The sequence below is a fragment of the Halichoerus grypus genome, chromosome 4 (assembly GCF_964656455.1).
Source record: "Halichoerus grypus chromosome 4, mHalGry1.hap1.1, whole genome shotgun sequence".
NCBI lineage: Eukaryota > Metazoa > Chordata > Mammalia > Carnivora > Phocidae > Halichoerus > Halichoerus grypus.
The window spans coordinates 187,060,181-187,077,545 of NC_135715.1; the positions used below are offsets into that span (position 1 = coordinate 187,060,181).

The 17,365-nt window shown below is 49.6% G+C and overlaps 1 protein-coding gene across 4 annotated transcripts in view; it reads left to right on the forward strand.

The window, feature by feature from the left end:
- The window catches only part of INPP5D (inositol polyphosphate-5-phosphatase D), a 112,832-nt gene that overhangs the window by 42,338 nt on the left and 53,129 nt on the right, over positions 1–17,365 (forward strand). For 3 of the 4 annotated variants that reach the window (XM_036109581.2, XM_078071468.1, XM_078071469.1), the window contains exons 3-5: positions 4,601–4,751; positions 7,002–7,173; positions 10,648–10,788. In XM_036109581.2, the coding sequence (XP_035965474.1) occupies positions 4,601–4,751; positions 7,002–7,173; positions 10,648–10,788 (464 nt within the window). The remainder of the gene's footprint in view (positions 1–4,600; positions 4,752–7,001; positions 7,174–10,647; positions 10,789–17,365) is intronic. The other variant, XM_036109582.2, reaches the window with a different exon arrangement.

Consider the following 17,365-nt stretch of genomic DNA (forward strand, 5'->3'; position numbering starts at 1 on the left):
GTCCCCAGGCCTGCCTTCCCGCAGCTTCCGGAGCCCCCTAGCCACGCCGCCACCACGATGCCCTGAGGGTCCTCCAGGAGAGCCCACCTTCCCTCACTCCCCTAGTTTCCAGCTGGGTTTGGCGGGTGGGAGGCAGTGAGGAGAGGGTGGAGGACGTGAGGGTGCAGGACCTCCTGCCCCGGCCACGGAAGGCCCCGGGCTCCTGCCAGACAGCCCTCCTGGGGTTCCCGTGCCTGCTCCCAGGCTGGTAACTGCTCTCCTGTTGCTAGCTCTGGAATGCTGCTCCCCTCTTACTGGGATCCCTACATGCCGTCCACGAGATGCTCCCCAAATCCCCTGGTGTAACGTGACATCTGGTTCCTGCCAGGACCTGACTGATACATACCACAATCTTCTTGTCGACATTTTGCATTTGAAAGTTGTTGAAAAGGCACCACTTTTGAGGGCTGGGATCCAGGCTGGTGGAGGGCTGGTCCCCCTACTGCCAACACTCCTCCACGCTGTTTCTTTGCATCGCCCATCCCAGACCTGCATAGCGTCCTCTCTGACCATCTCTCCTGACTCTCATCCTGACTCCCCACAGCGAGTCCATCCAGCTGCTCATTGCTGAGCACCTCCAATTGTCAGGCCCCACAGCCCCATTTGGGGGTACAGCACTAAGCAGAGCTGGCCCCTGACCCCAGGGTACATAGTAATGTGGATACGGACTTGACCAGGCCCCTACCCCCAAGGGACCTCGGTGTTCCTGCTGACCAACGGTCAAGGCCCCGTTCCCTTGGAAGCCCCGACCCCCGACTCCCTACTCCTGGCATTGGCTTGGCCGGGTTTGTGAGGTCACCGCCAAGTATGGCTGCCCTTTGAGCAGCCCCGCCCCCTTCCTGGCCACCCCACCCTGCCTTCCTGGCCACCCCGCCTTAACAGAGAGCCTTTCTCCGTCCAGCTTAGGAATGAGGACACCACAGCTGGGCTGCTCCTTTCTGTGCTGGCCAGGTGGGACCTCCCACCACCCATCTGAACAATCCTCACCCCCTCACCCCACCCCAAGCTTGGGCCAGCTCAAGAGCTTATATAATCCCGGGCACCCTGACCTTTTTCTGTTCTAGAATGTGCTTTGAACATAAGTTCTTAAAGGCATCTCTGTGAACCCCTTCAAATCTTAGTACCAAGAGCAAATACTGATGAGAAGAGCTCCTCCAAAGAGACCCTAACTTTGGCTAATTGGCACCCTGCCTTCCCCGTCTCCTCTGCGTCTCTATGTGCTGCCTCTTGAGACACACTTCTCCCTGTTGACCCGCACGTGTGCAGTGAGTCTTCCCTCCAGGTGGGATCTGCCACATGTAGACCTGCCTTCTGGAGAGCGCCCCGTCATTTCCTGGGTGCATCCCTCTCATGAGCGGTGGGGGAGGTGCAGGAAGGGGTCACCCCCCAAGCAACGCCTTTCAGTAGCTGGCCATTCATTGGCTTGCCGGCCCATCCCCCCAAGACAGGCTGCTCCACCATCCTTGAGGTTTGGACTCCACCCTCACCGTCTACCTTCCTGGGACCCTGGACCACCGGGGCACCCAGCAGCCTTGGTTTGCTAGGCCCCGCCTCCCTGGCCTCTGCGAACAGTCCAAGCACAAGCAGGATCCAGCAGCTTTGTCTTGCCAACAGCGCCCAGCACCTGCTTCTGGCTCCCAGGTCCCCCGCCCACCTCCTGCCTCGCTGGATCTGTAGGGATTAGATTCATGTTTGAGTGTCCTGTTCCTCTGCATGCTTAAGACACTGCAGATTTCATCAGTTCGAAGATGCTTATTTTTTCACACTTAACCTCTCTGAAATAAAATGTGTCCACACTTAGTGGTGGATCATAGTCTATGCTTTAGCTTTTCAGGGCTACGTGTAATAACGTGTGTCTTAGCATTAGTGGATCTTAAATTCCCACGTCCAACATGCCCCCTTAAACACACATTCCCGGCTGAGAACCCTCTTCCAGACTCACACATGAGCTGTTTCACTTTGACTTTCTTTGATAGTTTTATATCTTTTTCCCATATGCCTAATGGCTTGTCATTCATTAACTGTAAATTCTTTGACAAGATGACATTTATCACAGCTGCTTTAATGGAATTGAGTTCATCGATCTTGTGTCACGTCAAATTATTTTTGTTATTCTGCTCACTTTTAGTTTTGAACCTGTTCTGGTTACTTTTGAGAAGGCCTAGCTGCTGCTGCTCAGATATTTCTGGTTCAATAATGCTTGAAAGAGATCGCTTAACATGGGGCTTTGCGACAACAGGGAACTTATTGGAAAGAATTTTAAAAAAAAGTTGTTAAACTCTATACATTTACTAAATAGCTTAAACCCCACAGTCAAACACACATACATAGCCTCATGTAGAGATTTACATGTGTGCAGTGCATATGCACACACAAACACATTTTGGAGAGACGGGGGCTGAGTGGAGAGCCCTGAGTCAAGGTGAAAGTCAGGTGGATTCTCGTTGAAGGCAAATGCATCCTCACTACAACTTGGGGTCAACCACCAGGAACAGGGGCTCAGGGACAGGTCTGAGTCCTGGTCTGTTCCCACATGTCTGGGTCTGTCCCAGTCTGGGTCATCCTGCCTCGTTTGCTGTCCCAGTCCCACTTACCTGGAGCCCTGAAGACCTGCAGACCAAGGCCCCACCCCAGCCTCCCTCGTCAATCCTAACCAAGCTGGAGCAACGGGTGCCTGACTTCAAGATGGGCAAGTCAGGACGGTCCAGCCACACTAGGCCCACACCGTGTGTGTTCAGCGACCTGGTAGACTGTCCAACCCCCATCCTGTGGTGGCTGTTGGCCTTCTTTCCCACATGTGATCATCCCCGCCCCTTCAGCAAGAAGGCGGCTGGCAGCTCCCAGGGGAGTGGTTGGACCCCTGGCTTCCAACTCCAATGATGGCACCTTTTCAACCCATTTTAAAATTACATGACTGCCGGGGCGCCTGGCTGGCTTAGTCGGTGGAGCATGTGACTCTTGATCTTGGGGTTGTGAGTTCGAGCCCCAAGTTGGGTGTAGAGATCACTTTAAAAAACAAATAAAATAAAGAAAAAATAAAATTACATGACTGCCATTGGTGAGATGGTTGTGATGATAATGCTGGTGAATCACAGGCACTTAGTGTCAGGACCAGGATTGCTGCGCTCTGAGGCCGAGGAAGCCCCACCCAGAAGGGGGGTCCTTTTGTACCATCCCTGTACCCACCAACAGCCTGATCCCTTTCTCCTGTCTAGCTGCCCCAGGCTCACTGCTCCTCCCCGGAACCCAGCTACGATTTCCTCTGGCATCTAGGGCTGCCACCCCACTCAATCCCTTAGCTGGATCCAGAACACCTGCCTCACACTGTCCACCTTTGCCCTCTGTGCCAGAGGGAAGGTTTCTGCCTAGGCCAGTGGGGAAATGATGGTACCATTCCTCGAGACAGGGAACACGAGGAGAAGCAGGTGAGGTACTAGACAGGGAAGATGGATAGGACTTTGGGGCATGTTGGGTTAGGAGATGTAGGGTACAGGATTAATGAGGTGAGTCTCCTCCTTGCAGTTCTCCCATCCTGCCCCGCTGCTTGATAGCCCCTCGGTGTGGGCGGGGCCTCGGTGGGCGGGGCCTCGGTGGGTGGAGCCTCAGTGAGGTGAGGCTGGCTGCCAGGGCCCCCCCTTGAATTTCTTGCTGTAGCTAATGGACAAGCTGATGGAGACCTGGCCCCAGGGCATTTGAACAGCACTGCGCAATGACCTGCAGGCTCCTCTGTCATCAGCAACAGAGATACAAATCAGGGAAAAATATTGTGCTGCCTCACCATTTTCTGAGTTCTGATAAAACAGAATTTTAACAAATAAAAAAAAATAAAAGCAAAACAATTGCTACAATAGATTTCCTTGTGTTTAAAAACAAATTATCTTGGGGAGTGGGGAGAAATAAAAATAATTACCCCATCTCACACACACACATACACACAGTCTAGAAAACCTGATTCTCATATATTAAAAATAGGTCTCTTGGGGTTTGGGACTACAGGTGACTTCTTTTTAAAAAAAAATTCTGTATTTTCTAATTTTGCCATGAGAAAAATATAGTACTTGTATAATAAAATGCTTTTTAAAATACAAGTTAAAAATGGGGGGTGCCTGGGTGGCTTAGTCGTTAAGCGTCTGCCTTCAGCTCGGGTCATGGTCCCAGGGTCCTGGGATCGAGCCCCATGTCAGGCTCCCTGCTCAGTGGGGAGCCTGCTTCTCCCTCTCCCTCTGCTGCTCCCCCTGCTTGTGCTTACATGCACTCTCTTTCTCTCAAATAAATAAATAAAAATCTTTTAAAAAATAAAAATAAGAGTTAAAAAAAAAAGGAAAAGAATCTTTAAAACTGTCCCATTTGTGCCTTGTGCAGACCGGTGCTCGGGGCTGCTGGCTTGGCTACAGGATGTGAGGGTGTGGGTGTGGTGGACAGACACTGCGTAGGAGCCCAGGGCTTTTTCTGGATCGAGGTCACTCCCTCAGCCTCGTTGGTCTCCGCTGCAGATGGCCTTTGTGGTTAGGTGGAGGCCTGGCCGGTTGAAATGTACTTCAGTTTGGGGTTCTGTCCTCAGGCATCCGAAGGTGTCCCCATGAAGTTCTTCACCAAGCTGGACCAGCTCATCGAGTTCTACAAGAAAGAAAACATGGGTCTGGTGACCCCCCTGCAGTATCCTGTGCCCCTGGAGGAGGAGGATGCAGGTGATGAGCCAGAGGATGAGACAGGTAGGAAGGGGTGGAAGGGAAGGCAGGAGGGGGGCACTAAGGGGAAGAAGTCCTGGGGCGTTTCTTTTGCCACAAGTGCTTGTAGATTAGGTGGGTCCGATTATCAGAGGGAGAGAGGGTAACATGGTGACCAAGGACAAGTTAGGAAAGCAGGCTCTGGGATCAGACAGACCTGGATCGGACTTCCTGCTCCTCGGCTTCTTAGCTGTGTGACCTTGGGTAAATTGCTTAACCTCTCTGAATCACAGACTTCTCTTAAAGAGACACTAAAAATAATATCTGCCTCTCAGGGTGTCATCACAGGAGGCAATGACTGTAGAGCCTAGAGCCTAGCACACAAGAAGCACTCAATAAATGCAGCTACCATCCTCATCAAAATAATCAGCTGCATTTCGCTGTAAAGAGAATGAAGGAGGAAATGCTTGTACCTAACTGGAAGGGGGAGAGCAGCGTTTCTTTATATCATCTTTAAAAGGAAAATAAAAAGTACAGCCCCTAGAAAGTATGTGAGAGTCCAGCCTCCCCTTAAAACAGTGGGGGGGGGCACAGAGCAATCAAACGGGTCCGACAGAGGAGGGCACGGTAGCACGGACCCTCCTGGACGGCGCCCTTCTTCTCCCCTCAGAAGTTCACTTCCTAACAGAAAACCTAAGATACGGAATTGAGCCTCTCCCCTGGTCAGAGCTCCTCCTAAATCCCAGGGCCTGGAAACAATTAGGTTCCCCCCGGGGTCGCCCCCAGACATGCTGAGGTCCCTGGACTGGCACCTGCCTTTCCCTATGGGCTGCTCCAGCCAGGTGCACCCCGCAAGCCGGCTTGTGGGCCACTGGCCCACCTTCCGCCCACCTTCCCGGAGGCCCCTTCTGAGTGGCTGCGCAGCTCACTGGCTGCTGGGGCGGAGGGGGAACGCTGACAAGCAGACTTCTCTGTAGAGGAGGTGAGGGCCAGGCAGAGTGTTTCAAAAGGACCGCAGCTTCATGGAGGCTGAGAGGGACCTAGGCAGCCCATGCCCCTTCTCACCGCTCATCAGAAATAGCAAGAGCTGACGGGTCCCCACGGGAGCCCGGGTCACTCACCGGCTCTGTGCCGTGGCCACGTGCCCCCCAGCTGTCCCCAGGTGCCGGAGCTTTGGCCTTGACGCCAAGGAGCCGTCCTTCAGAGATGCCCTTCACACACTGTGGCCTCCCCTCCCTCACACCTGGTGGCCTGGCTCTTCTGCCTTTCTGGATGACCATCTGGAGAAAGCCCCCGGCACCTTCCGTAACAGCCGGCAAGAGAAACCCAGTCTGTGACTGCTGGCTTCACTTCCCCGAAGGAGGCGCAGTTGTCGGCTTGAACCTGAGCAGTGTGGCCTTCACCCCCACCGCCCCCCACCTTGGTCCAAGGGGTCTGATTTGGCTCAGGTCTTCTCAAGGTGCTGCCGTTCCCACAGGGCTCAAAACACACTCATACCATCGCAAGAACCTCAGGCCAGGGGAGGATGTGAAGAGCTTGTCCTTAAAGAGAACATCCCATGCAGCTCTGTGGCGGGGGCCCTGGCGTGGCCATTTGGTGTGGGAAGAGGCTCGGGTAGGAGGTCGTGGACCCAAGAGGCTCAGCACCCTCCCCATTTGTCGTGTGTGCGGGACAGAAGTTCTCCTGAAGGCAGACGGGCAGGAGTCCCTTCTCCCGGGGCCGAATTCAGTTGTTTGTTTTCTATTGCAGTTCTCTTCGTGAAGGGGGCCCTTCACGTTCTTTTATTTGTCTCCTAGGGCCTGGGGGCAGAGAGAAAGATCAGCAGAGGCTGGAGGGAAAGCAGAGGAAAGGGAGGTCAGGGTGGGAGAGAGAGGAGCAGCATGGCCCAGGCCTGCCTGCTCCCCACCCTTGCTCCCCCTGTCCTGGGAACCGGGCCTCTGCCCCATCCAGGGCCCCTGCCTCAGCCCTGAAAGCTGGCCATCCTTCTGGGGCTGTGGGCTCCACCTGTCCAAGGTTGTCCAAGGTTGCTGAGCACCTCCGAGGGACAAACGAAACCCCAGGGTTAAAGACCACCAAGACGAGGTTCCTGCCATCAGCAGGCTCCCCGTGCAGTCAGGGAGTGGAGACAGGAGGGACAGCGCAGGCACAGATGGGGTCCGTAACTGGGCACCGTGGCCTGGATGGACCTCGTGGGTCGGGGAGGGGTCACTCCACAGGGGAGCCCTCTGTAGGTGGGTGATTCTGAGAGAAGCTAGTGCGTAGACCAGATGGCATTATTGCTCTTCTCTTGGGTAGAAGGTGTCCTGTCTCCACCCGAGCTGCCACCGAGGAACATCCCTGTATCTGCCGGGCCATGTGAGGCCAAGGAGGTCCCTCTGTCGAGCGAGAATCTGAGAGCCACCGAGGTCAGCAGGCCAAGCCTTTCGGAGACATTGTTTCAGCGGCTGCAGGCCATGGACACTAGTGGGTGAGTCCCTGCCTGGCGGGCCTCTCAGAGGCAGCTCCCTCTGTGCTCACTGCTGAGGGTGCCACCTCCACTCAAGGACAGCTTGCTCTGGAGCCCCCCACCCTGCCCCCCGGCTCCCAACGGCAGGTCTGAGGAAGCCCGGGTCACCCCTCCGCTGCCTGGGCACGGGGTGGTCGGCTCAGCTGCTCTGTCCCCACGGAGCCCGGCTGCCTGGCAGGAGCTGGTTCTGGAATGACATAGAGTTCTCCGCTGCAGAGGCGTGGCCCTGCTCCGGGACTTAGGGGCCTCTGCTCGGATCCCCTTCCCGGGGCTTGCCATAAACTCCACATGACATCCTTCCCCATCATGGATGTCTCTACTGCCGTGGGGTCTCCTGAGGCAAGTGGTCCAAGGCGAGGAGTTGCCTACACTGCAGCCTGGACCTGCCTCTCGGCCCTTTCCTGCTCTGGGCCCACCGCCAGGGGGGGTGGGGGGCACCTTCCTGTCACCAGTAAATAGGCCAGGCCGTGTGTGGTATAGACCATGGTCTACACCGCATGGCGCTCCTTTCTTCGAGGGAGACAGTCATTCTACCACTATAGGTTTTCCTCACTCTGATCCCAAGCTCTCAGGATCTCCACGCTTAGGTAGGCCCACCCTGGCTCCTGTTGGTCCCCGCCCGGGAGGTCAGGCTCGTACTCCTGTTTCTATCCGAGCAGGCCCAACACTGCCCTGGCTGGATGGTGGCAAGTGGGAGTGTCACCCGGGAGGGGTGTTAGTTGTCTTGCAAACCACCAGCCCTGACTACTGACTACGAGAGACAGGCCAGGGGGATGGGCTCAACCGGAAGGAAGCTCCGTGAGTGGAACTGCATCCCAGCGCCCAGCATGTCCCCCACCAGATGTGTGTTGAATGACTTAATAAGTTAGTACGCAGTGAATTCCATGCCTTAAAAATTTTTAAAGATTCTTTTATTTGTTTCTTTGTGAGAAAAAGTCCCCCCCAAAGGATATCCTAACGGCAGGGCTAATGCAATATCTCTAGCTCGAAGGATCAGTTTGAGGGCTTCTCTCCTACCATCCAATTTGGTGAAATACAAAGGAAGGTACCCACAAGCCACCTGGTTGCTAAGATACCTGGGGTTTTTATAATTCCACTTGGAATATCCTTTGATGCTTCTCCAGGCCCACCGGGTTGTATTCTATACACACTCCTTGCATTACTTGGGTTGTTTATCAAATAGCTAAGTATCCAGTGTTTTGCATACATCGGTATGTTATCATGACTACCCCATAGACATGTGTAAATAACAAATACTTATTGAAGTATTCCCATTGTTCAATTTCCTTGAGTTTCCATCTCTCTCCATGGGTAGGTGCTGGATGGAGTGAGCTCCTTGGGGAACTAAGCAAAGATGCCCAGTTGATGCCACCATCTGCCCATTCGTCCCGACTCCCCGGCATCTCCTCATCAGTCCTTCCTCTCTAGGGACAGGTGTTCTCTTGGGCCTCCGGGCCCCAGTGGAGCAGGATGACGTATGCAGCCAAGCCTCTTAGCAGCCTCATGAGAGGGGCAGAGGGGCGGCTGGGGGCTTGTGTGCTCTCTCTGTTTTGGCTTCTCAGCTAGCATATGACAGTGGAACCCTCCTAAAACCTCTCCTTGGAGCTGGGGATAAGTAAATGGAGCATGGTGGCCGAATAAGGGAAGCAGTGACACAGTGCTTGTCTTCGGGCTTTTCTGGGCTCCGACAAACCGAGATACTGCCTTGTGTTTGAAAGTCCATCTATTTTGCGTGTAACATAGCTTTTTATACGAAGGACTGCCTTTAGATTCTTCTTTTTTTTTTTTAAGATTTTATTTATGTAAGAGAGAGAGCAGGTGAGAGAGAGAGAGAGAGCACTCATGTGTGTGCAAGTGGGGGGAGGGGCAGAGGGAGAAGCAGACTCCCCAGTGAGCAGGGAGCTTGAAGGGGTGCGGGGGGCCTTGATCCCAGAACCCTGGGATCATGACCTTAGCTGAAGGCAGACGCTTAACCAACTGAGCCACCCAGGGGCCCCTAGATAATTCTTAATTATAAGACAACCTGCCCAATCTTTTGTGCAAGTTGATTAGATCCAATCAGTAGGCCGTAGTTAATAGTTATTACAAGACTGCTGAAGGAAATCAAGCTTCTCTGATGAACAGAGTTCACATCTTTATGTTACCACTCTCCTACAGCGAACATCTTAACAAAGATAGCTTCCTATGACAAGCCCTCGTGGTTTCAGAGTTATGAGTCAACAGTCATTAGAACCATTAAAATACATATTTTAATACCACAGGGGCGATTTTGTCCTTTTCAGAAACAGACTTGGGCAGAAGCTGGATTTTTAAGATGTCAAGACCCAGAAGGAATGTAGATTAACATTCAGTGTTAGGACAACGGGCATGCAAATCATTTTCAATCTAAAGAAGTCAAAATGGCCAATGGCCCTTCTCCTTTGAGAGCAGGAGCTTTTCATGCTTTCAAAGATCCTGCAGAAAAAAAACCTGTGCCCTCCAGCTCCAACTTGATTATATATCAAGGCTGGAACAAAGATTTTTAAGGCTTGTAATAATTTTTTCACCCAGGTAAATCAACAACCTTCCTGCTCATTTTGCTCATTTGTAAAATAGGAAGGATCATAACAGCTGTGTCCTAACATTGGTTTGGGGACCAAAGAGGAACTGGGCATTAAGTGCTTAGCAGAGTGAGTGCAGTGTTATGCCAGGAGATACTTGCTCTGATTTTAATGACTATAGGAACAAAGACTCACAGGTTACCCAGGAAAAAAAAGAAAGAAAACGGTCTGGGCAAGAGAATGTAGAGGGACCATGAGACCTCCGTGATAGCCCTGGTGCCACCCAGCCTGGGCTCTGCCTCCACACCCGGGAACTGAAGGGGCTGGGCCAGAGCCCGGAGGGTGAGGGCAGGGCACCTGGGCCCACTACCATATTACCAGCCCATCACTCACCACACAGACTTCCCCATGGACCCCAGGACAGCTCAGAATGTCCTCAGCACAGAGCTCCAGGTGGCCTTCGGCCATGAATTTGGAGTTGGTATGTGAGCTAGAGCCATTTGCCATCTCTCCACTAAGCATCCCTTAGCCCCCAGATGCTGTCTTTAGAAGTAAATGAGGTCGGGAAACAAGTCTGCTGACCGTTTCTCAAGTTGCTTTGTCTCCTTTGTAAAATACAAGCATTTCCAGCCGGTTCCTTCCTTCCAAGTATGGGCTTGGGAAAAAGCCTTTATGGGTGGGTTCAGAGACATCCTCCCTCCCCCATCCTTTAATCTTGCTCAGACCCGCTTCTCTAGCCCTCGGTCAGACCAAGGGCCCTATCCAGGAGTGTGCCCATGGTCTCCTGAAGGACAGTGTCTCAGCCGGAGACTCTTGATAATGAAGATTTCTTTTACAGTTGGTGTTTGTGGCCAAAGGAACAGAAGAAGCATGTTTCTCTTTCTATTATTTTCAGGCTTCCAGAAGAGCATCTTAAAGCCATCCAAGATTATTTAAACACTCAGCTCGCCCTGGATTCTGACTTTGTGAAGACGGGCTCCAGCAGCCTCCCTCATCTGAAGAAACTGACCATGCTGCTCTGCAAGGAGCTCTATGGGTAATGACTCTGTGGGTGAGGTGGCCCCCGGGGGCGGGGGGGCGGGACAGGGGACAGTCCCCAGGGAGAGAAGCAGCTCATTAGAGTGACCCCTGCCCTCTGCCTGGCTCTCCAGCTATCTCTGCTGTACTCAGAATAATGGGGCAGTTGGCAGGGCTTAGAAATCTTTGTGGTCGTTTCAAGTTTTGTCTTCATGGTATTCGAACTGTGGCTTTTTTTTTTTTTTAAACTAAAGTTAATTTGAGGCCCGTTGCTGTGGGAAGGGGTGAGTGGGAGGACACGGCTGGCCCTTTCACACTCGCTCGGGATCGAGCAGTAAGACTTTTGCTGCTGGTCTTTCTCCTTGCTGCACCCGGCACATTGGACAAGCGCATAAGGGCTCCAAGAGAAAATAAATTCCAGTCAGACTGTTTTCTGCATGGCTGGCTGATGCCAGGGACGCCAGTTTGTTAAAGCAAGCCCAATGCACCAAAACCTTCGTTTTCCGGTACTGAATTCATTGAAAGACCGATTGGTAAAAATTTTGATTTCCTTCAGATTTTTAGAATTTTACATTTTACCTTCATTAATGCTAATATTAATTTCAAGTTCAATTACATTTTAACTGTTAGAAGGGCAAAATTAAGGCTGCAGTGCTATTGAAGAATTGACAAAAGGCTACTTTAAATGCTTGAAGGGGCGCCTGGGTGGCTCAGTCGTTAAGCGTCTGCCTTCGGCTCAGGTCATGATTCTCGGGGTCCTGGGATCGAGCCCCCTGCATCGGGCTCCCTGCTCCGCGGGAAGCCTGCTTCTCCCTCTCCCACTCCCCCTGCTTGTGTTCCTGCTCTCGCTCTCTCTCTCTCTCTGTCAAATAAATAAATAAAATCTAAAAATAAAATAAAATAAAATAAATAAATGCTTGAAAAAATAGAAAACACCATTCCAAAGGCATCTGAGAGAAATGCTAAGGAGCCAAAAGAATCCCATCATAAATGAAAGGTCAACATTTTGGTTGGAAAAATAGCATTTTCTGTGGGCGAGGCTTTCTCGGACTATCTACCATTTTGTATTTTATTATAAACACACGGCAGCTTCAGAACTCCCTTGTCAATTTCTCTGGGGCCATATCCATCTTGGCTTAGTTAATATGCAGAAAAGAATCTTTCATCATCAGTAATCAAATTGAACTTTCCTCATAAAGGCTCTTAAAAAGCGCAATCAGTGCATTTGGTAAATTTAACAAATAATTTCCTTGACAAATGGAGCACTCATCAAATTGGCCAGTCAGGTCTCATTTCAATGAATTGGCTTTCAACTAATGCAGTTTCAGCCAATTGGATGGAGAGCCATCATTTTTAGAGATTTCCTTGGAGAGCTATTTTTCCATTTGATGCTGTTGTTATAAATCATGTATCACTAGGGAAAACACACATACACCTGGCACTTTCTTTTTAAGAGACACGGTTTCATGAAGACTGGGCATAAGCTATTTGTGTTCTGATGGGGGTCCTGTTCTTTGCTGCTTCCTTGTCCGGGAGGAAATACCCCTCTCAGTCTCTCCACTGGCCTCCCCCAGTCACCAGGTGCTTCTGCAGCCCTCCCCCCGCCCCCCCCGGACTTTCCTGGATCTGGGTCACCTTCCTTTATGGACACAGCAGCTTCCCCAGTGTGCGGACTTCTCTGTGCTCATGGGAAAGGCTTCCTTTGGCTTGCATCTCTTCCACATCTCTGTTTACGGGATAGTTAACTTCTAGCTACAATTAGGGACACTGTAATGTCCCCTGCACATTTGTGTGTCCTCACCCTCATAGGCAAAAGCATAGCTCGGCTTGGAGACTTGGTTAACTGGGGGCTGGAATTTTAGAAGATCTTACATAAAAACGGTCATGTTTCCCAATCCCTAACTATGAACTTGTTGTTTTCAAACTGCTTTATTTGGAACAGGGGTTCGGTTCATTCATTCATTCATTCATCCATTCATTCATTCAATTATTTACTTAACAGATATGTATGGAGGGCCTCCTCTGAACTCTGTTCTGGGTACTGGGATACAGTCATGAACACAGTGCTCAAGATTTCTGCTCTTTTAGACCTTGATGGAGCAGACGTCTTAATGAAGGGCACAGCAGTAGATTAAGTCTGTAAATAAAGATAATTTTAATAAGCATTATGACAAAATAAAACAGGCAAAAGTGACAGAGACATTGGGTGGGAGGGTCCCAGTGTCCTCTGTAGGTTAAGGAGGCCTCTCTGAGGTGGTGATGGAGCTGGGACCTTGGTGATAGGAGGAGCTAGCCATCCAGCACTTTAGCAGACAGATGTCAAGAAGAAAGGTCCTGAAGCAGGAATGAGGCCAGCCTGCAAGGAACAGAAAGTCTGTATGGCTGGAGCATAATGAGGGAAGGAAAGTGTTAGGAGCAGAGGTCGGGGAGAGGCAGGCATAGGGTGGGCCAGACCCAGGATGAATTTTGGTTCAGTCTGAATTTTAGATAAATCACAAATACTTTTTTAGGGTAAGTATATCCCATGCAATGCTGGGATATACTTACACTAGTAGATTATCCATCATTTATCTGAAATACAAATTCAACTGGGTGTCCCGTGTTTTATCTGGCAATGTCAGGCAGGAGCCACAGCATGTATACCTCACAAGACTCTGTAGAGGTTTTAGAGGATCATGCCATGATCTGAGCTCTGGCTGTGGAGCATGGAATTCAGGAGGCTGACCCAAAGCGGGCGAGCAGTTCCGAGCCCGGGGGTTGTGATGTGTGGGCGGCTCATGAGCAGGGAAGGCAGGGATCTGTGTCTGTTCCTCTTCCTGCCAAATCCCAGGTTTGGGGACAATGCCTGGCACGTGGGAGTGGCTGATAGATCTTAGTTAAATGTGACGACCCAAGGGCGTGGGGGCGTGGGGGCGCTAAGAGTGGTGTGGCTGGGGTATGTGTGGGTGGTAGAGCGGGCACACTCGCTGCCTGGGGAAGAGGAATGGAGGATGACGCCTCGGTTTTGGGGAGCAGCTGAGTGGATGATGATGCCAGTTACTGAAAAAGTGGGAGTCGAGAAGGAGGGTGTGGAGCTGGGGGGAGGTCTTCCTCTGAGCTATTAGGCATCTCACCAGCTGAACCACCAACCACAGTTATGCTAGAACTTTCGAGCCCTGGAGACCTCAGAGCTGGGTCTCCATTTGGGACTCATCAGCCTGCAGTTGGCACTTCAAGCCGAGAGACAAGTAGGGTGAGGTCACCGCAGGGGGAGAGTGAAAGGAGAAGGGGGCCCAGGCTGGACGTTTCGATGTGGGGTGCAGGAGGAGGAGCTAGAAGAGGTGACTGGGTCCATCCACTCAGACCACCTGGCCCGACAAGAACGTCCCTAAGTGGGAAGGTCACAGAGAACCGAGGAGTGAGAAACAGTGCAAGAGCCTCGCCTGCAAAATGTCACACCGAGTGTGTGTGTCTGAATGTCTGCAGCACAAAGGCTCAACCAAGATTTGGAACCCCAAGTTAGATTCTCTAGAACCAGACAGAAACCTTTCCGGAGAAAAAAGAATAGAGAAGAAAGTCACCAGAGTCTGGAAATATTTGATAACCCTTGAAATGGAGAAATGAGAAGAACCCCAAGTGGAATTTTAAAGTAAAATGTCCCAAGTATGGAAGAGGGTACTTTATTTATTAATGAGAGTGGGGTTAAGATTTTTTTTCCTGACAGAGAGCGCTCTCGCATGCAACGGGGGTGGGGGGCAGAGGGAGAGAGAGAATCCCAAGCAGGCTCCCCACCCAGCACAGAGGCGATGCAGGGCTCGATCTCATGACCCTGAGATCCTGACCTGAGCTGAAACCAAAAGTCAGACGCTTAACCGACTGAGCCACCCAGGCACCCCGTGGTTACGATTTTAATAGACAAATAAACCCAAAACAAAAATATTTCACCGGCATTATAACTGATTCATTGGAGGCCATAAAAATAAACCCATAGTTTTCAAATCAAATCTGAAAATTAAATCACAAAACAGAGCAGAATGTCAGGGAAGTATATATAGAAAACACCGTAGAGCTAACTAAGCATAGGTGAAGAACGTGTGATTAAAAAAATGGATAGTTTTTGGAAAGACGGCAAAGAGATTCAACTAAGATCTGGTAGGTGGGCTCTCAAAGAAGCAGGAAAACAATGATGCATAATTGATGGGAAATATATAAAAGAAAACATTTTCCCCAGACTTATTATAAAGGACCTAAATCCAGGTATTGAGAAGCCCCATAAAGATCCAATTAGCAGAATAATCAAATAGCACCATCTAAATCTCTTCTTGTAAAGTTTCTAAAACACAAGGTAAGGTGACTTCAGGAAGTAAATAATTACAAACAGCAGCATTTCTTTGAAAAATTACAATATTTAATATTATTAATAATATAATTAATAATTAATAATTAATATTATTCACACGGCCTGATGATATCAAGCAGGTATCTCCAAGAAGACTACGGACCTGGGATTAACTGAACCTAGATGCCACTCGAGCACACGGAGTCTTTGCAGATTTAAAAAAAAAATGTGAAAATGTTCTAATCACATGGGTTTACTTGAATAAGGATCCAAGAATTTTTTTTCCCTGAAATCTTAGAGTGCTGGTGATCTTAAAAAGAAGAACCCAGCAGCTTCCTGAGCAGCTGGATATGAATACACCCAAAGCAAAAGTGTTCATTTCTATGCTTCCAGAACACAATGTGATGAAAATAGAAATAAATAAGAAAACTAGTCACAACCACCCAACCACCTGGATGCTTTTAGATCGCCTCCTAAATCACAGCTGAATTAAAGAAGGAACTGACAGGAGGAGAGCCTACAAGGATAGGTGTGGGGGGGTTGGGCACAGAGTAATCAAACCTCTGTCAGTCAGAGCTCTGTGTGATGCAGCCAAAGCACCATTTGGAGGAAAAGCCATAGCTTGAAATGCTCTGTTATGGAAAAGGGAGTACAATAATGAGTCAGACACACAAACGGAATCCAGACTGTGAGTCTCTTGAAGGTATCATGGGTCATGTCCTAATCGCCTTGATATTTCCCACACCCAGCAAAGTATCCGAAACATTTTGTTTACTCAGTATTCACACACGGAGATTGAACATGTGCCGGATTCGTGCTGCCACGCACTATTCCAGAGGCTGGAGATACAGCAGTGAACAAAACAGAGTCTTTAAGACATCTCTGTTGAGCAAATAAACAAGAACAACAATAGGCAAAGAAAAGAACGGGGGGGGGGGGGATTGGTAAAAATAAAACCAGAAATAAGGAAAAAAGTAAATTACAATTTTATTTTATTTTTATTTTTATTTTTTAAAGATTTTGTTTATTTATTTGACAGAGAGAGAGTGAGAGAAGGAACACAAAGGGGGAGTGGGAGAGGGAGAAGCGGGCTTCCGACGGAGCAGGGAGCCCCATGTGGGGCTCGATCCCAGGACCCTGGGATCATGACCTGAGCCGAACGCAGATGCTTAACTGACTGACCCACCCAGGCACCCCTTATTTTATTTTATTTTTTAAGATTTATTGATTTATTTTAGAGGGTACACAAGCGGGAGGAGGGCAGAGGGAGGGGGGAGGGGAAGCAGACTCCACCCTGAGCCAGGAGCCCTAGGCGGGGCTTGATCTCATGACCCTAGATCACAACCTGAGCCAAAACCAAGAGTCAATGCTTAGCTGACTGAGCCACCCAGGTACCCCTACAATTTTAAATATTAGAATGTAAGAGATTTAATAATCTGCATTAAAGACTTGCAAATCAAAGGCACAGTGCACAATGACATGGTTACAGATCTTCAAATTATAGTTAAATGGAACAGATGTTTTACATACAATATGAAAATTGCCATGAGTGCCCTCCTTTGAAGTCTCAAGAACCAAGTAATGACCATAATCTATAAATTATTCCTGAATGAAAAAATCACCTAATTCAATCTTCAAGAAAAATACGATTCAAATACAAAATTTTACCTAATCAAGATAATAGCCTGAAGTAAAACTTCATCCAGTTTCATTTGTTAGTATCAATGTTTAATATTTCAGCAATGTTTTAGTAAATATAATTTAGTAATATGAAAAATGGAGACTGGGGCACCTGGGTGGCTCAGTTAAGTGTCTGACTCTCTCTTTTTTTTTTAAAGATTTTATTTATTTGACACAGAGAGAGAAAGCATAAGCAGAGGGAGAGGGAGGCAGAGAAGGGAGAGGGAGAAGCAGGCTCCCTGCCGAGCAAGGAGCTGGATCCCAGCACCCAGAATCGTGACCTGAGCTGAAGGCAGATGCTTAACTGGCTGAGCCACCCAGGTGCCCCATAAGTGTCTGAATCTTGATCTTTGCTCAGGTCTTGATCTTAGGGTCGTGAGTTCAAGCCTCGTGTTGGGCTCCGCCCTGGGCATGGAGCCTACTTAAAAAAAAAAAAAAAAAATGGAGGCTTTATCTAAGAACTCACTTCAAAGAAGAGTCAACATAAAGAAAACACCATAATTTAGTAGATTAAAAGATGAAAAAAATTATTTGCATAGGCATCCTAACTGATATGTGATTAAAGAAAGAAGTCATTTCTTTTTTTTTTTTTAGAGAA